This window comes from Phacochoerus africanus, chromosome 1, assembly GCF_016906955.1.
Source record: "Phacochoerus africanus isolate WHEZ1 chromosome 1, ROS_Pafr_v1, whole genome shotgun sequence".
NCBI lineage: Eukaryota > Metazoa > Chordata > Mammalia > Artiodactyla > Suidae > Phacochoerus > Phacochoerus africanus.
The window spans coordinates 150,672,123-150,694,985 of record NC_062544.1 but is presented as its reverse complement, the minus strand read 5'-3'; the positions used below and the strand labels follow the sequence as shown (position 1 = coordinate 150,694,985).

General features: G+C 44.8%; 1 protein-coding gene across 2 annotated transcripts in view; it reads right to left on the bottom strand.

Annotated features, from left to right (window-relative positions):
- XPC (XPC complex subunit, DNA damage recognition and repair factor) overlaps window positions 1-22,863 on the bottom strand; it is a 46,155-nt gene that overhangs the window by 7,397 nt on the left and 15,895 nt on the right. For both annotated transcript variants that reach the window (XM_047781798.1, XM_047781809.1), the window contains exons 3-9: window positions 22,207-22,325; window positions 19,288-19,411; window positions 18,299-18,383; window positions 16,900-17,057; window positions 16,503-16,623; window positions 2,184-2,273; window positions 559-1,452 (exon numbers count right to left, since the gene is read on the bottom strand). In XM_047781798.1, the coding sequence (XP_047637754.1) occupies window positions 559-1,452; window positions 2,184-2,273; window positions 16,503-16,623; window positions 16,900-17,057; window positions 18,299-18,383; window positions 19,288-19,411; window positions 22,207-22,325 (1,591 nt within the window). The remainder of the gene's footprint in view (window positions 1-558; window positions 1,453-2,183; window positions 2,274-16,502; window positions 16,624-16,899; window positions 17,058-18,298; window positions 18,384-19,287; window positions 19,412-22,206; window positions 22,326-22,863) is intronic.

The following is a 22,863-nucleotide window of genomic DNA, read 5'->3' as shown; positions in this document are numbered from 1 at the left end:
AAGCTATGTTAGTTACAACACGGTCTGCCCGACTCCCAGGACCCTGTCACATCCCTGAGCAAGCCCAAGCCACTCTACCTGGCAGTCTCAGGGCCCTGATGCCACCTCAGAGCCTGCTCCCCAGAGCCCCAACCTGGGAGGTACTACCTGGCCCAAGACCCCCTCCTGTGGGGCAAGTGCTCTGGGTCCAGGTAGGGATGCTGGCTGGTGAGAGTGTGCTCACTGAGATGTGGGGAGTGACTCTGCTGAGTGTTTTCCTCTTTCACTCAGAACCACTCACCTGACTTACATAACGCTCCAAACTCATAACCCAGCAATAACCCAAAGTACGTAAGCTTCAAAGCCAGACCAACTGGGTTCAAATACTAAGTCAGCTCACCTAAATGTTTAACTGGCAAAGCTAAGGCTGCCCTAACCCCAGCTCCGTACTGTCGCTGTGATAATTAACCGGGATAATGCACTAGAAACACGTGACATGGGGTTGGGCATCCAGCAGGTGCTCAAGCATGGAAGGACCTTCACACCCAATGGGCCGTAGCCCCTGTACCAAGGTCTCACCTCCTGGTCCTCCCTCTGCTCCCTCTCTAGCAGCGGGCTCCGGTAGGGTCGCAGGGTCTCAGCCCACCACACGGCGTCCACCCGGCACTTGCGGGTAGCTGTCATCCAGGCAGGGTCATACCTCTGGGTGACGTCACGGACCCAGCCATCACCGTCGAAGCCCACAACGTAGGTCATAGGCTTGGTGGCGTACTGGTAACAGGTCAGGGGCTGGCCCACCATCCCGTGCACACAGTCCACACACACCCACTTGTCCTCCCGCTCACAGAACACCTCCAGCCAGTGGTCCACACCAGCCACTTTCCCTCTGTCTGCCTCCTCCCCACGCACGGATGTCTTCCTGCCTCCTTTACGCTTACTGCCTGGCGGGCCTGCAGATGCTGCCGGAAAGCCCGGGGGCTTGGGGTGGCTGCCACGCTGGGACCTGGAGTCACTCTTGGCCCCCGCCTTTGTCCTCGGCAGGCCTGGGGCCCTCCTCTGCCTCCGGAGGCCAGGCTCAGAATCTTCGTCAGATGGGCAATGGCTGTCCCCACTGGAGAGCTCAAAGTCAGAGCTACTGCTGGCCTTGTCACTGCCACTCTCTTCCTTGTAAGACACCCTGGTGGCTGCCTGCCGCCGCCGTCCACGTGCAGATCTCCGGGCCTCACCCTGCTGCCCTGCCGCCTCGCCCTCCTCTTCCCCACTGGAGGACGGCTCTCTCCGTTTCTTCGTGGCTGCAGCCGCCTTTCTCCCCTTCCCTTTGGCCCGGGGACCACTGGTACCCTCAGAAGAGGGGTCCTCCTGTCTGTTTCCGCTGCTGCTCTTCAGTTTGGTTTGCTTTGCGGGACCTGGGCTGGAAGTTTCTGAGGAACACCCAGGTCCCTCTGTGGATCTCTCCTTGGAAGCTTTCTTTCCCTTAAACAAAATAGATAATTTTTGCTTTTTCTTTTGTGCTAATGACACAACAGAGATGCTGTCATCTACCAGGACAGAGTCACAGCTGGAGTACCAGCGTACACAGGACGTCCCAACTCAGTGACAGGCTGGCTATGAGCTAGGGCTGTTAGAAAGCACCCACTAAATCCCACTGCGCCTTAGATGAGGCCAAAATCTAACCCTTTTCACTGTAAAGTGCAGCACAGGAAAAAGAGCACAGAATCTGGAAATGGACAAACCCAGGTTCCCATTCCAGTTCTGCTTCCTACTTGTCATGTGATTTGGGTGAAGTATGTAACCTGAGTCTGTTTCCTCAGCAACAGTGGCCACCTTTGTACATATGGCATTCTGCAAACCAATGCTGATGGACTTCATAAAGCTGCAGTACTAGGAATTCAGAATATTAACCTGACTACCAAGCACCCCAAGGAGCACGTGGTCAGCTCCCAACACAGTGAAGGCAGAGGTCAGAGCCCTCACCATCCTCACTCCAGTGCCGAGGAGGTCAAAAACCTCTCCGTTCTAACGCTTTCCAGGGCGGAAAGCAGAGCATTGAAGGAGCACAGTCCTCTTGGCGCAGAACCCGTGCCACAGGCGCAGAGGGAGCTGCTCCACCAAGACCAACCTTCAGAATTCGCCTCATGGCCATGTCTGTTTAAGTCTGATAACTCCTTGCTTCTCCTTTTCTCTGTAGGCCCCAAGAATCTCACCTTTGCTGCTGATGACTTCAGCGGAATTGGCTGTAGGGACAGCACAAGTCGGGCAGAGAGATGCAGGGCCCGGATGATCAGCAGAAATATCTGTAACGAAAAAGAATAACATGCTTATCCTCAGAAAGGAATAAAGGATTTGAATAATCCCATGCTGTTGGTGTGGTGCTTGTTTATGAGGGGGAAACACTACAAACAACCAAACTGTCTAACAGTAGGAGCCTGGAATCCTCAACCCGATTAAAATGATACTGCAGAGATTTATCTTTGTAGAAAAGTGGGGAAAAGTAACCATTTATTAAAGGAAAAGAGAATTTTGTTTTTTATTTAAAAATTTTTTAAAGTATAGTTGATTTACAAGGTGCACCAATTAGAAGTTTGTTTTTTAATGAGTAATGTTAGTTTTTGTGAAAAAAAAATCTTATATGGACATAAACATGTATGTATGTTTGGAAAAGGATCCATATGTTGGGTTACAGGTGTTCACTGGTGGTTTTTTTTCCCCCAGCTTACCTACTTCTGATTGTTTGGCACTCAACATGTGTTGTGTTTGTGATAAAATAATAAAACTGTCACTTTGAGAGAAAAGACATCCCATCATCAGATCCCGCAGCCCCTCCCCTCTACCCCACTCTCCACAGCCCCCCTTCACCGGAGGCTGCAGTCCAAAAACCCTGTTAACTTGGAAGGAGGGGCCTCCTTGTGGGAATTAACCTTCAGGACAGCAAGCATGAGGCAGCACCTGAGCACGACCTCCCCACATGACCTTCCACATGGACCACCTTCATTTCCCTCCTGGGAAAGCTGGGGAAGAGTCAGAAACTGGAATGCAGGTTTCCTGTGAAAATTCAGGTTATATGGAAAAAAAAAAAAAAAACAACAACTACTTTTGCCTTGTTTCTTCTGGAGTTAAAAATGAGGAAGATAAGAAAATATCAAAGAAACCTAAATTGGGAAACTCCACAAAATTCCTAAACAGTGCTCTTCAACAGCATCCGGGTATGAAATCAAGGGAGGCCCGGTTCCCTGCCATAGCCTGGGGTGGGGGTGGGGCCAAGACCACCAGAGCCTGGGCTGGGTCCTGGGACAGAGAAAGGGCATCAGTGGGAAAACCTGGAAAACACAAAGAAACCTACAGTTTAGTTGACTGGTAACTGACACAAATAATACCACACAAGTGTCCATCAGTGCCCCAGGTCCTTGGAGTGTGGACGGAGTAGTAGCATAGATCTCGAAGGCAGGATAACTGAGCATGACAAAGCCACCAAGCGATGCTCTAAACCCAGAAGCTTCGTAACCACCCACCTTGTCCTCCTCACAGGACCACAGGAAGACTGGATAAGGTCATGTACGCAATGGCCTCGTGCTGCACAAATACGTATGATCACCACCGCTAACAAATGATCTGTCAATAGGAGTCAGTGAGGAAAGTATTCAAATTCAAAAACTCTGCTATTCCTGTACCAAATACTCTGTGACAAAGTAAAAAGGACAAATCCTAGAAACACACGAATTACCAAAATTGACTCAAGAAAAAACAGAAAATCTGAAGAGACCTACAACAGGAGACTGAATCAAAAATCAAAACAATCCCAACAGAGGGGTCAAGATGGGAGAAGGACGAAGCTCACACCCCCCCCCCCCAACAACATCCAACCACACGTCCATGTGGCACAAGTGCCACAGAAAATGAACTGGAAACTGACTGAAGACGCCCATGACCAAAGCTGCAAGACACGTCTCCACATCATCAGGGAGGACAGAAAAAGGGATGGCGATGGCGCCAGGTTGGGACCAGAGCCCTGGGACGATCTGCCAGGAAGAGAAGGTTGCCCTGGGAGCATTGCTGCCTGCTGGGAAGCCCAAGAGAGATGGGAGGCCGGAGAAGCCCAGAATGACTGGCGAGGAGTGCGGAGGGTGGTGTGCCAGCATCCACAGCAGGGAGAAACCCCTTTACCCCTCCCAAAGGGGTAAAGGCCCTGGCCCCGCTCACTCCACACCACAGCCTGTTGCTAGATAGGTGCAGATTCAGTCGAGCTGCACAGAGTCAGATGGCGTTACCTGGGGGTACTGCTGAGACCACTGTCAGTGCACACAGGGGATGGGGAGCGCTGGGCAGACAGTGTCAGCACACACACCACGCAATTCCTCAAGAATGCACAGCAGCTAAGCAATGAATCCTGAGCAGACAAGCCCGTGAGAGGACTCAACCCAGCTGCACAGATACTCCAGAGGGCCTGGGGTGTTTTAAGTGCACACGTGACACAGGCAGGAGTGGCCGAGAGCCCTGCACACGTGACAAACGCAGTCTGGGCGCAGCAGACACCATGGGTGAGTGCACCAGGCAGTGGCACAAAAACATTCTGCCAGGTTCTGAATTTTGGGCTGACAGGCCCTGGCAGGAGTACCTGGCTGTGCCCACCCCACCCTGCAGCTTAGCGCTAGTTCTGGTCCTGGGAGAGGCCTGTCAGGGGCAGCCCAGGTCCCGCATGGCAGTACAGGCACCCAGATTCCTGCAGCCACAAGGCCCTGATTTCCACACCTGGATTCCTGCAGTTTCATCCACACCACAGCCTTACAGCAGATATAGGACAAAAACAAGAGAGAAAGAGGCAGTCCTGGGCTGCTGCCAAATGCAATTGTAGATGCCTACAGAGACGGCACAAGGACTCACCATAAAAGCACAGGCCTCATTTCCTTCAGCGGTCACCTCCTTCAGGGAAAGGCACACACTCAAGGGCAATGGAATCTGATCTACTCCAAAGCCTGGGGAGCAGTCGCCAGCCACTACAGGGAAGTGACAGTCACAAGGCAAAGAGAAGGCCCCACCACACACCAGGGGCCACACCCTCATCATCACAACAGTCACACCGTCATCAAGGGGATAACGGCCAGCATACTCGGAGGAATGAAATGGCTGGCATCCACACCAAAACAAGCTTTAACACAAAACTACTGAACACTCACAATCTACACAGAGATGCTCCCACATAACAATACCCTGTCAAGACCACAGTAGATAACAGTTTCTCCTAAATTCATAGAGACGAACAAAGTACAACAAAAAGCAAAGGAACTACAGCCAATTAAAGAACAAAAGAAATCCTCTGAAAGAACAAATAATGAAACAGACCTCACTAGTCTACTAGACACCGAGTTCAAAAAGGAGGTAATAAAAATGCTAAAGAATTAAGAAAGATTATTGATAGAAATGCAGGTTTCTGTACCAAGGAACAAGAAACTATAAAGATGAACCTATCAAAATTACACAATTCAATTGCTGAGATAGAAAGCAATCTAGAAGCAATGAATAGGAGAATGACACAGAAGAATGAATAGATGATTTGAAAGACAGAATGATAGAAATCACCCAATCAGAAGAACAAACAGAAAAATAAATGGAAAGCAAAAATAAAGCAATATATGAGATCTAAAGGGTAATACAAAGCATGCCAACCTTTGCACAGGTTGGCACATGGGTTCCAAGAAGAAGAAAGAGAAAAGAGGATCAAAAATGTACTGGAAGAGGAGTTCCCATCGTGGCGCAGTGGTTAACGAATCCGACTAGGAACCATGAGGTTGCGGGTTCGGTCCCTGCCCTTGCTCAGTGGGTTAACGATCCGGCGTTGCCGTGAGCTGTGGTGTAGGTTGCAGACGCGGCTCGGATCCTGCGCTGCTGTGGCTCTGGCGTAGGCTGGTGGCTTCAGCTCCGATTGGACCCCTAGCCTGGGAACCTCCATATGCTGTGGGAGCAGCCCAAAGAAATAGCAAAATACAGAAAAAAAAAAAATGTACTGGAAGAAGTTATGGCTGAAAACCATAGGATACTGTACCCAGCAAGATCATATTTAGAATTAAAGGAGAGTAAAAGATGCAAAAACTAAAGTAATTCAGTTACACTAAAAGAAACTACTGTAAAGGCAAAATCACAAGAAAGGAAAATATATAAAAGGACTGAAGGTCACTGAAATACATCAGTATACAAGTTAAAAAATAATCAAAAAGCTTTGTGAAATGAGTATAACTACAACTAATAGCAAAAGAATAAGCAAGAAGATAGAAAGCAGAACATTAGAACCAGAAAATGTGGAGGGGAGTGTTTGAACTTGTATGACTATCAGTTTAAACCAAGTAGATATAGATATGGATCAATATACTTGAAACTCCGTAGTAACCAAAAATCAAACCTATAATAAATTCACAAAAAACAAGAAGGAATTCGAGCATACTACCAAAGGAGATCATCAAACTACAAAAGGAAAGACAAAAAGAAATAAAAGACAGCTGGAAAACAAGACCTAAAATGGCAATAAATACATTCCTGTCAGTAATTACTTTAAATGTCAATGAACTAATAAATGCTCAGATCAAAAGACATGCTGCTACATGAGATGCACTTTAGGAAGAAAGACACACAGACTGAAAGTGAGAAATGGAAAAACATATTTCATGAAATGGAAACAACAAGAAAGCAGGGATAGCAATACTCATAAAAAACAAAGTAGACTTTAAACAAAGACCATAAAGACAAAGAAGGGAGTTCCTGCTGTGGCGCAAAGGATCAGCAGCATCTCTGGAGTGCTGGGATGCAGATTCAATCCCTGGCCCTGGCAGAGTGGGCTAAGGATCCACCATTGCTGCAGCTGTGGCATAGGTCGCAACTGCAGCTCAGATCTGATCCCCGGCCTGGGAACCTTGCCACAGGGCAGCCAAAGAAGAACAAAAGAAAAGAAAAACAAGGATATTACATAACAATAAAGGCATCAACAGAAGAAGTGCGTATTACACTTGTTAACACATATACCCCCAATACAGGAGCATTTAAATATATAAATCAAGAGTTCCCACTGTGGCTCAGAGGAAACGAACCTGACTAGTATCCATGAGAATGTGAATTCGATTCCTGGCCTCACTCACTGGGTTAGGAATCCAGCACTGCCGCAAGTTGTGGCATAGGTTGCAAACGTGGCTCAGATCTGGCATTACTGTGGCTGTGGTATAGGCTGGCAGCTGCAGCTCCAATTCAACCCCTAGCCTGGGAACTTCCACATACCACAGGTGTGGCCCTTAAAAAAAAAAAAAGAAAATTCATGTACCTTAGTTTGAGACTTGCTTTTCTTGCAGAAAAGGAAAAACTGACAGGAGTACAATAATAGTAAAAAACTGTAACACCCGCCTACATCAATGGACAGATCATCCAGACAGAAAAATTGGTAAGGCAACAGAGGTACAAAATGACACAACAGACCAGTTGGGCTTAGATATATATATAGAACACTATATTAAACAACAACAACAATGAACACACTTTCTTTTCAAGTAAGCAAGGAACATTCTCAAGGATAGACCACATACTAAATCACAAAAACCAAAAGCAAAAAGCCTCTACAAATTTAAGAGGATAGATATTTTCAAGCATTTTTTCTGACCACGACGGCATGAAACTAGAAAGCAACCACAGAAAGAAAAATGGGAAAAGAACAAACACATGAGGTCTAAACAATATGCTACTAAGTAAGAGTCGATGAAATCCAAGAGGAAATCAGAATTATTTCAAAACGAATGAAAATGAAAACATAGTCTTACAACATCTATGGGATGCAGCAAAACAGTTCTTAAAGGAAAGTTGACAGTAATATAGGCCTTCCACAAAAACTAAAAAATCTCAAATAAACAAGATAACCTACCACCTAAAAGATTTAGAAAAAGAACTAACAAGACCCAAACTCAGCAAAAGGAAGGCAATAATAAAGATCAGGGAGGGGGTTCCCATTGTGGCTCAGTAGTATCGAAGCCAACTAGTATCCATGAGGATGCGGGTTTGGTCTCTGGCCTCGCTCAGTGGGTTAAAGATCTGGCATTGCCATGAGCTGTGGTGTAGGTCACAGACGCAGCTTGGATCTGGTGTTGCTGTACCTGTGGTATAGGCCAGCAGGTGCAGCTCCGATGTAACCCCTAGCCTGGGACTCTCCATATGCTATGGGTGCAGTCCTAAAAAAAGAAAAAAGGGGAAAAAAAAAAATCAAAGAGCAAATAAATAAAACAGAGATAAAAAAAAATAAGTAAATAAAAAATAGCAATAAGACCAAGAGCTATTTCTTTTTTTTTTGAATGATGAACAAAACTGACAAACCTCTAGCCAGGCTTACCAAAAAGAAAGAGAGAGGACCCAAATAAAATAAGAAATGAAAGAGGACAAATAACTGATACCACAGAAATACAAAAACAAAAACCCACAAAAAAAATACTACAAATACTTGTAGGCAAACAAATTGGACAACCTGGAAGAAATGGACAAGTTTCTAGTAACATACAGTCTGCCAAAACTGAGTCAAGAAGAAACAGATAATTTGAACAGACTGTCCATTAGAAGTAAAACTGAATCTACGATTTAAAAAATTCCCTGCAAACGGATGTCCAGGACCAGCTGGCTTCACTGAGGAATTCTGCCAAACACAGAAAACAGAACTTCTACCTGTTTATCCCAAAAATGAAGAGACAGGAACACTCTTAAAGTCATTCTATGGGAGTTCTCTTACAGCACAGTGGGTTAAGGATCCAGTGTTGTCACTGTGTATTAGCTTAGGCCACTGCTGTGGTACAGATTTGATCCCTAGGCCAGGAACTTCCACATGCCATGGGCATGGCCAAAAAAAAACCACACACAAAAAAATAAAAAAATCCAAAGTCATTCTATGAAGCCACAATCACCCTGATATGAAAACCAAAGACACTACAAGAAAACATAATTCAGCCCCAAATCTTTGATGAATATAGATGGAAAAATCCTCAACAAAATATTAGCAAATCGAATCCAACAATACATACAATGGACCATACTCCATAATTGAATTAGAGTCACTCCAGGGTTTCAAATACACAAACCAATGTGATACACCACATTAACAAAAGAGGAGACAAATATCATATAATCATCTCAATTGATGCAGAAAAAGCATTTGACATGAAGTTCCCGTCATGGCTCAGTGGTTAACGAATCTGACAAGGAACCATGAGGTTGCAGGTTCGATCCCTGGCCTCGCTCAGTGGGTTGGGGATCTGGTATTGCCGTGAGCTGTGGTGTAGGTTGCAGACGTGGCTCGGATCCTGCGTTGCTGTGGCCCTGGCGTAGGCTGGTGGCTACAGCTCCAATTTGACCCCAAACCTGGGAACCTCCATATGCTGTGGGTGCGGTCCTAGAAAAGGCAAAAAGACAAAAAGACAAAAAAAAAAGCATTTGACAAAATTCAATATCCATTCATGCTAAAAACTCTCATCAAAGTAGATACAAAGGGAACATAACATGACAAAAGGCAACTACATCAAACCCGCAGCCAACATAATACTCAACAGTGGAAAACTGAAAGCCCTCCTGATAAATTCAGAAATAAGACAGGAATGCCCACCCTTGCTGCTTCTATTTAACACAGTATTGGAAGCCCTAGCTACAGCAATTGGACCCCCCCCCCCAAAAAAAAAGAAGAAGAAAAAGGCATCCAAATTAGAAAAGAAAAAGTAAAACTGATAGTATTTGCAGATTACATGATAGTCTATATAGAGAACGAGTCTATATAGAGAACGCTAAAGAATCCACACAATCCATGACAGGAGTAGATAATGAAGATGTGGTACATACACACAATGGAATATTACTCAGCCATTAAAAGGAAAGAAATAACAGCATTTGCAGCAACATGGATGGACCTAGAAATTATCATGCTAAGTGAAATTAGACAGTGAGACACCAACATCATATGCTGTCACTTACATGTGGAATCTAAAAAGAGGACACAATAAACTTCTTTGCAGAACAGATACTGACTCACAGACTTTTAAAAAAACTTATGGTTTCCAAAGGAGACAGGTTGGAGGTGGGGGGATAGGCTGAGGGTTTGGGATGGAAATGCTATAAAATTGGGTTGTAATGATTGTGGTATAAATGTAATAAAATTCATTTGAGTAATTAAAAAAAAAGAATTCACACAAAAACTGTTAGAATTAATGATTTCAGCAAGGTGGCATAATACAAGATTAATATAGAGATATCTGTTGCACTTCTTTACATTAATATCAGAAAGAGAAAGTTAAAAATTCCATTTAAATGCACATCAAGGAGAGATCCTTGGTGGCCTAGTGGTTAAGAGATCTGGTGTGCTCACTGCTGTGGCTCAGGTAGTTGCTGTAACATGAGTTCAGACCCTGCCCCAGGAACTTCCATATGACACAGGCACAGCCAAAAAAATATATAATTGATAAAAATAAACAAATAGAATTGCATTAAAAAATACCTAAGGAAGTTTCCACTGTGGTGCAGTGGTTAAGGATCTGGCATTGCCAGGGAACTTCTGTATGCTGCATATACAGGGAAAAAAAAAAAAACCCACCTAGGAATAAACCTAACTAAAGAAATAAAAGACTTATATGCTGAAAACCATAAAACACTGATAAAACTGAAGATGGTTCAAAGAAATGGAAAGCTATCCCAAGCTCTTGGATTGGAAGACTATTATTGTTATTATTACTATTATTATTATTATTTGGCCACCCTGCAGCACGTGGAGCTCCTAGGCCAGGGATCAGATCCAAGCCATGGCTACGAACTAAGCCACAGCTGCCAACACCAGGCTGGGGATCAAACCTGTGTTCCAGTGTTCCCAAGACGTTGCCAATCCTGTTGTGCCATAGTGGGAGCTCCCGGAAGAATATTATTAGCATGGCCATGCTACCCAAAGCAATCTACAGGAGTAATGCTATCCTTATCAAAATACCAGACATTTTTCACAGAATTTGAACAAATAATCCTAAAATGTGTGTGGAACCATAAAAGACCCCAAATTGACAAAGCAATCCTAAATAAAAAGAAAAAAGCTAGAGGCATAATCCTTCTGAGACTTTAGACAATACTACAAAGCTAGACTAACCAAAACAACATGGTATAGGCACAAAAAACAAACATATGGATCAAGAGAACAGAATAGAGCTCCCAAAAATTAACCCATGCACCTACCATCAACTAATCTAGGACAAGGGAAGCAAGAATATACAGTGGAAAAAAGACAGTGCCTTGAACAAGTGGTGCTGGGAAAACTGGAGAGCTACATTCAAAACAATGAGATTAAAATATTCCCTCACACCATATGCAAGATTAAACTCAAAATGACTAAAAGACCTAAATGTAAGACCAGAAACCACAAAAATTCCTAGAAAAGAACACAGGCAGAAGATTGACATAAATCATAGCAACATTTTCTTGAATCTGTTTACTAAGGCAAAGGAAATAAACAAATGGAACCGAATTAAACTTAAAGGTCTTTGCATATAGCAAAGGAAACCATTAACAAAATGAAAAGACAACCTACTGAATGGGAGGAAATATTTGCAAATGATGAAGCTGACAAAGGGTTAATCTCCAAAATATACAAACAGCTCAACAAACAACTCAACATCAGAAAAACAAACAAACAAAAAAACCAAACCCAGAAATTCCCTTATAGCACAGCAGGTTAAGGATCCAGCATTTCTGCAGCTGCAATTTCAGTGTGGGTTTGATCCCTGGCCCAGGAACTTCCACATGCCACAGGTGCAGCCAAAGGAAAAAAAAAGGGCAGAAGATCTGAACAGACATTTTTTCAAAGAAGACATAATATGGTTATCAGGCACACAAAAAGATACTTGACATCATTAATTATTAGAAAAATGCGAACCAAAACCACAATGAGGCATCACCTCACATCTGTCAGAATGGCCATCATCAAAAAGTCTACAAATAACAAACGTTGGAGAGGATGTGAAGAAAAGGGAATCCTATGTACACTGCTCGCAGGAATGTAAATTGGTGCATCCACTATGGAGAACAGTACGGAGTTTCTTAATAAAGTAAAAATAGAACTACCAAATGATCCAGCAATTCCACTCCTGGGTATATCTAGGGAAAACAAAAACTCTAATCCAAGGAGATACACACACCCTAATGTTCAATGCAACACTATTCACAATATCCAAGACATGGAAGCAACCTAAATGTCCACTGACAGAGGAATGGATAAAATTGCAGCTTGTGCTCTTGGGGACAGGCACACGCACACACACAATGGAATATTACCCAACCATCCAAAAGAATGAAATATTGCAACTTGCAGCAACATGGATGGACTTAGAGAATATTATGTTAAATGACATAAGGCAGAGAAAGACAAATACTTTGTTATCACTTACATGTGGCATCTAAAAAAACCCACAATGAATGTATACACAAAACAGAAAGAGACTCACAGACAGAGAAACAAACTTGTTACAAAGGGGAGTGAGAAGGGGAAGCCAAATTAGTGTATGAGATTAACAGATACAAACTACTACATGTAAAATAGATAAGCAACAAGGATTTACCATTATATTGGGGTTTTTTTGTTTGTTTTTGTCTTTTTAGTACCACACCCACAGCGTACAGAGGTTCCCAGATGAGAGGTCTAATCAGAGCTAAAGTTGCCGGCCTAGGCCACAGCCACTGCAACACAGGATCCGAGCTGCGTCTGCGACCTACACCACAGCTCACACCAACACCAGATTCTTAACCCACTGAGCAAGGTCAGGGGTCGAACCTGCATCTTCATGGATGCTAGTCACATTCATTTCCACTGAGCATGACGGGAACACCTACATCCATTATCTTACAATAACCTATAATGGAGTATAATCTGCAAAAATACTGAATCACTCTGCTGTACATTTGAAACTAACATAACATTGTAAATCAACTATACTTCAATTAAAATAAATAAAGAACAACCAAGATACTCGGCAGTGAAATAGTGAAAAGCTTTCCCTCCCAATATCAAGAGCCAGACAAGGAGGTCTGTTTTTTTTTTTTTTTTTTTTTTTTTTTTTTTTTTTTTTGGCTATGCCTGTGGCATATGGAAGTTCCTGGGCCGGGGACTGAATCCGAACCACATCAGTGACAACACTGGAACCTCAACCTGCTGAGCCCACCAGAGATTTCCAGGGATGCCTGCTTTTGCCACTGCTTCTCTATACTGCACTGGAAGTTCTAGCCAGAGCAACTGGACAAGAACAAGAAACAAAAGACATCCAAGCTAGAAAAGTAAAACTACCTCTATTCACAGATGCCAAGACTGTGTATATAGAAAATCCCAAAGAATGCATATGAAACTGCTAAATGAATTCAGCAAAGCTGCAAGATATAAAGTTAACACAACCAGCTGTTTTGCTGAACAAAACAATGAACAATCTAAAAAGGAAATTACAATAGCATTAAAAAAAATAAAATATCTAGAAAAAAGTTTAAACAAAGAGCTGAAAGACATGGACACTGAAAACTACAAAACCCAACTAAAGAAATTTAAAAAAACAAAAAAAACTGCCCTACTTATGGACTGGAAAACTTAGTATGTACTATGTGGCAACACTACCCAAATCAATGTACAGATTCAAGGCAATCTCAGTCAAAATGGCCTTTTTTTTTTTTTTGCAGAAATGGAAAAGCTGACTATCAAATTAACCTAAAATTGCACAGCGCCCCATGAGTCAAAAGAGCATTACAGGATTGTACTCTTTTGATTTCAAAACTTACTACAGATTCAGGAGTTCCTGTTGTGGCTCAGTGGTCAACAAACCCAATTAGTATCCATGAGGACGCAGGTTCGATCCCTGGCCTTGCTGAGTGGGTTAAAGATCAGGCGTTGCTGTGGGCTGTGGAGCTTATACCACAAAAGCATGGCACTGGTGTAAGGCCTGACATGAAGAAGAATGGAACAGAACAGTCCAGTGTCTATGGTCAACTGATTTTTGCTAAGTGTGCCAAGACTATTCATTCCCACTGGGAAACTAATCTTTTCAACAAACAGTGAACAATAATACAACAAACATACAACAAATAACTGAAAGACCATTCTTTTCAATGAATGTGGTGGAACAAGTGGATACGGAACACCTACCTCACATCATATATAAACATTAACTCTAAATGGATGAAAGACCTAAATGTAGGAGCTAAAACTGTTAAACTCTTATACAAAAGTACAGGGGGAAATCATGATCTTGGATTTGGCAGTCAATTCTTAACATGACACCAAAAGTACAAGGAACAAGAGAAAAACAGAAAACTGGACTTTGTGAAAATTAAAATTTTGTGCATCAAAGGACTTAATGAAAAACTGAAAAGACAACCTACAGAATGGGAGAAAATATTTGTAAAGCATGTATCTGACAGGCATCTAGTATCCAAAATTATAAAGAACTTTCACTACTCAACAACAAAAAGACAAAGAACACAATTTAAAAATGGACAGAGGACTTACACATTTCTCCAAAGAAGACAAGCGAATGGCCAATAAGCACATAGATGGTAACCACTCTTACCACTAGGGGAATGCAGATCAAACCCACAATGAGATACCACTTCACACTTGTTAGGATGACTATAAACCAAAAAATGGAAAAATAACAAGTACTGGTGAGGATTTGGAGAAACTGGAATCCTTGTATGTTGCTGGTGGGAAAGTAAGATGGTGCAGCTGCTAAGTAAACCAGTTTGGCAGTTCCTCCAAAAGTTAAACATAGAATTACCATATGACTCAGCAACCCCACTCCTAGGTATATACACCCAAAAGAACTGAAAACAAGCAGCCATATAAATACTTGTCCACATATTTATAGCAGTGCTCTTCGCAACAGCCGCAAGGTGGAGAACAAGGAAAATGCCCATCAACTGATGAATGGATAAGCAAAATGTGATCTAATCAGACAATGAAATACTCTTCACCATAAAAAGGAATGAAGCACTGCTGAGTGTTATAAATGTGAATGAACCTTGAAATGGTCACATAAGTTGTCCCTCAGTTACCTGCTGGAGACTGATTTAGGGACTCCCTCGGGACCAAAATCCACAGATGCTGAAGTCCCTCACAGAAAATCTGCCCTCCATATTCAAGGGTCTGCATCCTCAGATTCAACCAACTGCAGACAGAAATTAGATGGGCAGGTGGTTGACTCTGTGAATACAGAAACTGAAGATAAGGAGGTCCGATTATACTGTGACTTCTTTTATACGGAATATCCAGAATATGTCAATCCATAGTGAGGGAACAAAGACTGTTGGGTGTCAGATACTTGAGGAGATGGGAGGAGGAGGAAGAATGGGGAGTAACTGTGTGATGCATATGGGTCTCCTTCTAAGGCAGTGAGGATGTTTTGCAAATAGATGGAGGTGGTGGCTGCACAACCTGGCAAATGCACCAAGTGTCACTCAACTGTTTACATCTTTAAAAAAGTATTTCTTGCTTACCAAAACTGCACAAGCAAAACAAACATATATGAACACAGGAACGCAGGAACAAAGTCTGGGAGGACAATGCTGAAATACTTTTTTTTCTCTGGGTGGTGGCATTACAGCAGAATTACTGGCCGGCTATCTCAGACTTTTTCAAGCCCAAGTGGAAGGAAGAAAAGATGCCAGTCATCTGGCCTTTAAAGACACAAAAAGCCTGTCTCTTCCCCTAAATAGAATCTGAGGTTTAGACACAATTATATGTACCAACAGGAATCTTCCAGGGACCAAACTGTATTTCCACCTATTTCTGTTTTACTGAGAGAGGAACCTGAGGGCTTTTCAAGCATTTTACGAACCCAGTCTGCACACAAATTCCTAACCATGACTCCTGCACAGAACCCTCCTCACTGCACAGCCATCACCCAGCTCGGAGGGTAGGAACGCTTGCTCAAGGATTTCAGCAGCTAATCTGGAAAATATTTCCTTGGAACTTTTTTTTTAATGGCCACACCAAGGGCATATGGAGGTTCCCAGGCCAGGAACTTCCGAGCCATACCTGCAACCTATACTGCAGCTGTGGCAGCACCAAATCCTTTAACCCACTGTGCTGGGCTGTGGATCAAACCCACACCTCCGCAGAGAGCTGAGCAGCTGCAGTCAAACTCTTAACCCACTGCACCATGCCAACAACTCCTCTTGGGGACTTTTAAACAGTATTTTTTGACTACCATAAACAATCTAGGGCACCTGACCAAAAATTAGCTTCTTTAATACACCGGGACACCAAGTAACAAATAGGAGACAGAGCAGGACTTCGATGCTCATGCTGGTCCCAATCTGACTCCTTTGCTACCAACTGAATGACCTGAAGAAAGTGACCTAGCAGCTCTGAGCTTCAGTACCTATTTTTATTTTTCTATGAGAGAAGTGAGCAAGGAAATACAAAAAGAGCTGGACCAGTATCTGGCACATGACTGCCATGATCATTGGCTTAACAGACCTAATGAAAATAGTGCCCCTGGGGTGTCACTCACATGGACCAACTCTTCATCATCTCTTGCAGAGTAAATAGCAAACCTCCTCTCCAACGTCGTCTGCAGGCCATCCTGCTCATTGGTTGAAAGGTCTGCATTAACTGTAAATGTTCCAATGAACCTGGAGAGAAACCAGGCACCACTATGTCAGAGATCAGGGCACAGAGGAACTGTTCTCTTGCAGCCAAAATTCAGAGGGGGGAGTCTCGGGAAGGGCCTGGGCTCCTCCTCCCAGCCTATCTGGCTAACTCCTACTTATCACCGAAGACCCTACTCAGACCACAACCCCTGGGGGCATTCCCAGTCCCCCAGGGAGGGTCTGTGGCACTGACCTGCACCCAGCCTCTGAGACACAAATCCTACACTATTTTCTGCAGGACAGGCCAGAGGGCCCTACCATTTCACCAGGTTCGACAGGTAGTAGACATCCACGTCTCGGGGTGGCACTTTGGTAAAGCGAGTTGGGATGATGGAGAGGCCAATGGCACGCAGGTCTGGCTGGCTGCAGATGCTATTTCGATAGAAGCCATTTGCCAGCAGACACAGAAGGTGGACCTGGCAAGAGGAAGAACGGAAGGCTGAAAACCAGAGGGTTTTTTCCTGCCAAATTCAAAGCCATTTTGTGGACAGGAAATATGTGCCATCACTTCCACATCAACACTAATGCTTCCTTTTCCCAGCAGCCCCTGGCTTGGCCTTCAACTCCTCCTCTCCAGATGCTCCTTGCCTCCAGTCTCAATGCCATACAACACAAACTTCCCTCTTCTTAGAGGCCTTGCCCTTAGAGACACATACTCAAGGATTTATGGATGAACTGTCACAAAGTCTGGGTTTTGCTCCAAAAGGATCAGGAGGAACAGAGTTGGGGCAGGCCAGGCCACGGCTATGTGCCCCCATGTGCATGAACCCAGCCTCCTCCGCTGCAGAGACACACCTCTCCCCACGTGCGACCCGGCCTCCTACAACCACACAGCTATGCCCTTCCTGGCACACGGCCTGGCACTGTTCCCCCTCCTTCCCAACTACAGTGGCTCGCTCTGTCCCATTGGCCCTTCTCCCTTCACTTAAACTTCACACCCTGAGTCACAGTCATCCTTCCCTTCCCCTCACGCTGGCCCTGCCACCTTCACAGGTGTGCCCCTCCCTCACCCCATCACCGCACTCCTCTGGCTGCCCGCTGCCCATCAGAGGAAAGTCAAAGTGCTCCCCTCCCTTGCTCTCCACTGTCCCCACGGCACACCTGCCTCTGGTCACAGGCCCGCTGACTGTCCCGCCAATGCCACCACCAGCAGCCTTCTAGGCCGCGACCTCTCCACATGCCGCCCTTCCTTCCAATCAGGCCCCAGTCCTCTCTCCTAAACAAGGCCTTCCTGGCCTATCGAGGACACTCATCTCTCTCCTTGTCCTACATCTCATCTCAAGTTTCCCTGTTCTGAGGTATTGTCCCATCTGGGAGAGGAACAACTCCTGAATGGTGGGAAGACGCTTCATGCACGTCTATCCCCATAGCACCAAGCGCTGCCAGGTACGCAGGGCCTGTTCAGCCAGTACCAGCTCAAGTCAGGAGCCACTGTGGCTACGGCTAAGAGCAGATCCCATGTTAACAAACAGCTGAGAGAAGGGATAGAAGCGGCTGGGACCAAGCCCTGCTATACACCCAGCGCTGGGCTGCCTACTTTGCATGTAGTATCCACTTAAGCCTCATGACCACCCTCCTGGGCAGACCCTGTACTCACCCCCACCTGAGGACAGAGCAAGAAATACACTGAGGTCACGGGTCTCCCCCCGCAACCTACCTTGTGTGTGTCCTCATGGACTTCCTTATTGAAACGCTTCATCATCCTCCGCAGCTGTGTCTCAAACTCCATTTTTATCTTTTCACTGCAATGCACATTGAAAAATCCGAGAATGAAATGGGAACCTGAAGCCTGACCGTTCATCCCTGGCAATGCCTTTCAGCTGCAATGATTAGATGCTGCGCTACTCAGTGGGCCACAGGCTGGCGATTCCCTGCAGCTTCTCACCTGTGGACCTGGCTGGGGACACTCCCACCCTGACCGCCTTCCCCTTGACCTACAGCTGTACGGCCTCCCAGAACTGACTCACGCCTCAGCACCCACCACCCAAGTTAGTGCACGTTCACCCTGTGCAACAGGGCTCTGGTCTAAAATTTCTCATGTGTCCCAAGCATCCTGAAGAAAATGTGGTGCTTCCCGAATGACAGCTCTTCTCTCCCTCCTTCGGGCCTAGTAACATGCCTCTCACACAAGGGATCTCAGGAAACGATTAACTATAAGGAGATGCGCTCCATAGGGCCAAGCCCCCGGGGGCTGCAGAGGTACTGGGGATCCCGGGGAGGGTGGGGGCACCCGACCACGGTGGGCACTGCTGCAGTCCTGCAGGGTGACATGGAGCAGGAAGGTCAGCCTGACAGAGACACAGATCTCAGCTCCTCCACTTACAGCTGAGTGACTTCTGAAATGTCACTTAACCTCTGAGGCTCTGGCTCCCGGTTCCTGCACCACCCCAAAGATTAAATGACAGAACAGGCGACCTGCAGCGCCCTTGGCACACACAGGTGTTCAGCACGGGAGTCTCCTTCCCCATCTCCTGCCCTGCCAGAACACAAAGGTTTTTCCCTCAAGTCCTAAAGGTGAGTCCAGGGCTCTCACCTATGGCTCCTGAAACTGGACCCTCAGCCCAGGTTGCCTATGTGACTTTCAATAGTTTTCCTAAAAGAGCAGCTGCAGCTGCCATCTAGAAGCAAGTGCTTAATGAATCTTACCTTCTTTCTCGTGCTTTCACCTGCTCTGGGGTTTCAATTTCTATCTCCACTGGCTTCACAGGCACAGCAGATTTAGAGAAGTCTGTGTTCTCTCCCAAGCCACCAGGCACAGGCTCAGTGAGTTCTACCAATGAGAATTTTGTAAATCAGTAGTAATAATTAGTATAGTAATAGGTACTGCACTGAACAAAACCAAGCTTCTGCTGGGATGGGAGAAATGAGGAATGGGTGTGAGGTAGGAAACTGTGGAGACCACTGTTCCTACCATGCTCTGAGTTCCTGGAAAACAGCAGGCACTCTGCTTTCACATTTAACTGTCTCAATACCTGCGCAAGAACGCAAATAGCCCTCAGAGGAAGAACCTAAGGCTTACAGTGAGCTGAATCAGATACAGAACCCCAGTATCAGCAAGTGGATGCTCATGTTTGTGTTTTAGTAGAGACGTATTCTTTACCCAAAGGGGAAAAAGAAGGCCAAACGAGAACAATTTCCTATTCTGCTTTATGACAGTAATGCTCACGATAATTTGCTCTGTAGAGAAGCATGACTTCTGGTCTCAACTGTAAACTTGTACATGACAAGGAAGGTATCCTTTCCATCTCTTTATCCTCTACAATGCGGGTAAACACCACGTGGAATAAATTAAATTTGCTGAACTGGATTTAACTGTGACTTTCATTAGCAATGGTTCTTTAAAAGAAGCTCTGGGCCTAGAAGTAATGACACCCCGTTGGCATGAAAACATCTAGTGCCAAGATCTTGATCCCTATGTACCAGTTCCTACAAAAATGAACGAGGGCTTCTTGGAGAAAAAAGGCTAATTCCAGGTCTGCAGCAAGCAAAGTAAAGGGAGATCCTGGAATATCTTATTGGCCAAAAAAACCAAAACATTCTCAAAAACTCACAAGGCCATGTCAAAAGGACACAGTGTCGCTAGCTTCCAGGGGCTCCTGTGGCACAGTCTGAAGATCAGAAAGTATAATGAGGATAACTGACAACAATATTATCCATAGTGATATTTAAAATAAATACAATTTTTTTTTTGTCTTTTTGCCATTTCTCGGGCCGCTCCCGCGGCATATGGAGGTTCCCAGGCTAGGGGTTGAATTGGAGCTGAAGCCGCTGGCCTACACCAGGGCCACAGCAACGCTGGATCCGAGCCGCGTCTGCAACCTACACCACAGCTCACAGCAACGCCGGATCATTACCCACTAAGCAAGGGCGGGGATCAAACCCGCAACCTCATGGTTCCTAGTCGGGTTCGTTAACCACTGTGCCACGTCGGGAACTCCCCAAAATAAATACAATTCTTAAAAGGGAGAGCTTTTCATTATAGATCAAAGCTGGCTAGTAAATACACATGAAATGACAGAATCAGAATATTGCCACTTTGCAACACTCAATGTAATAATCTTTGATTCAGTTGAGGTCATCGATGCACATTCTAAGACCGTTAAGTAAAAAGTGATTGTGGAACACGACATTCTCATGGACTCAGAGTTCCACTAGAGATGATCAACTACAAAAGGAAAAGGTACCTCAACAATGGCACCATCAGTAACACAGACAAGGTCAATCTCAGCATCCCTAGCAGACCGCCTGAAGTCAAGTGCCTCTGCCTCTTGATGCACACACTATGAAGCACAAAGCTCTGAGGTATTCTTGCCAAAAAAACTTTCAATCTAAATGCAACCAAGTCTCTGGACTTACCTTACAGTTTATAAGAAATTCAGGGGGCGCTGAAACAAACTTACCACCACCCTGAGATGTCTGAGTGTTTACCAGGCAAAACCAGAATATGAGACATTCCACAACACAAGAGGCCAGGACTCCGCAAAAAAGCATGGCTATAACAAGCTTAAAAGGTAGTGGGCGGGGTCCCCGCTCTAGATTGAGACCAAACGAAAAGAACCAAAAACTCTTATTTGATCCTGCATGGGGGACAGGGGAACAGCTTTAAAGAATAGTTTTATAACAAGAGGGAGTTAATCTAGGTGTGGTAAGGATATTTCATTATGTAGGAGAATGTCTAATTCTTATGAGATCCCTGCTGAAGTCTCTACAAGTGAAAAATCAGGATAATTGAGATTTACTTTCACGTGACTCCACAATGAATATTTATAGAGAGAAAGATACATTTAATATGGCACAACCAAAAGCTTAGTGAGTCTAGGTGAAGAGCGCAAGGACGACATTTTCGATTTCTTTGTAGGTTTGAACATTTTAAAAATAAGAAGCTGGAGAAAAGTCATGAGATGGTGACATTAGCTGCCATTTAAGTATATGGGGCACTAGGTCCACCTTTTTGCTCACAACAATCCTGGAGCCTAGACCATCCGGCTCCGAGTGAGCATTCGATATTTACTGAATGTTACCAGTGAAAAACTCAGCTTGAACAGGTGGAGTTACTCATTCACACAGCTGGACAGGAGGCAGAACTGGACTCTGAACCAGGTCTAAGTCCTCCCAAAGCCTAGGCTCTCTCTTTCATAACCTCCTCCACTGACCACAACCAGAGGAAAGGAATACACAATATGCTTTGGTAACCTGGTCATGAATTTTTCCATACATCAAAAGCAAGGCCCTGGATGGAGTTTCTGCTGTGGCACAATGGGTTAAGAATCCGACTGCTGAGGCTCAGCTTTGAGCCCTGGCCCGCTGCAGTGGGTTAAAGGATCCGGCATGGCTGAAGCATACTTCCCAGCTGTGGCTCGTATTTAATCCCTGGCCTGGGAACTTCCATATATCCTGGGTGTGAACATATTAAAAAAAAAAAAAAATCAAGTTCCTAGTGCAACCTTACTTTTGTCTTATTAGTTTCAAAAGAAAAGAACAGGATTGCAGTACGTGACACAACTCCAAACAGAATCAAACAGAAAAACAAGATCAAAGAGCCCAGAGAGAGGGGAAGAGCCTTACCTTCCACCTCTTCCCAGTCATCCTCACTCTCCTCCTCGGCATCCCCTTCACAGGCCCCTGTGTCCACAGCAGCCTCTTTCTTTGGAAGGTGCGCCTTCTTCCGGGCGCTTGTAAAGTCCCTGTGTAGAGATAACAGAAAGGATGATAAAGGCACCTCAGACATCCTGGCACCACATTTACGCTAAGCAGAGCTTTGAGGGCCCCTTCTATTGAGATTCTGTTGCGATTAGTTGCCCATGACCTGTGAGCTCTGAGCCCTCTCCTTCATCCTTTATCAGCACGGACCTCGAGTTCCCAACAAGATGAGTCCTAATTATGGCCCCAGCACCAGATGGACCCTCAAAATAGGAGGAACCTACAACCTAGAGCTGAGCGGAGGGGAACTGTGGGAAGAAATCAGATAGCGTGAGTTCTAGGAGTAAAAGCTTACTGTCTGTATGAACACATGTGAGCCAGATGTCAGAAAGAAGAGGGAATTCACATTTGCTGACCCCACCATGAGCCAACTCAGAAGATTCTTTCCCTACCTTTGAGAAACAGGACAAAAGGACACTGAAGTTGCCAGAATTCTAACTTCTAGGTAAGTAGGGACATGACTATATGCAGGAATGTCATATATAAAAACAGGCCCATGGACAGCTAGGTAGTTAAGTAGAT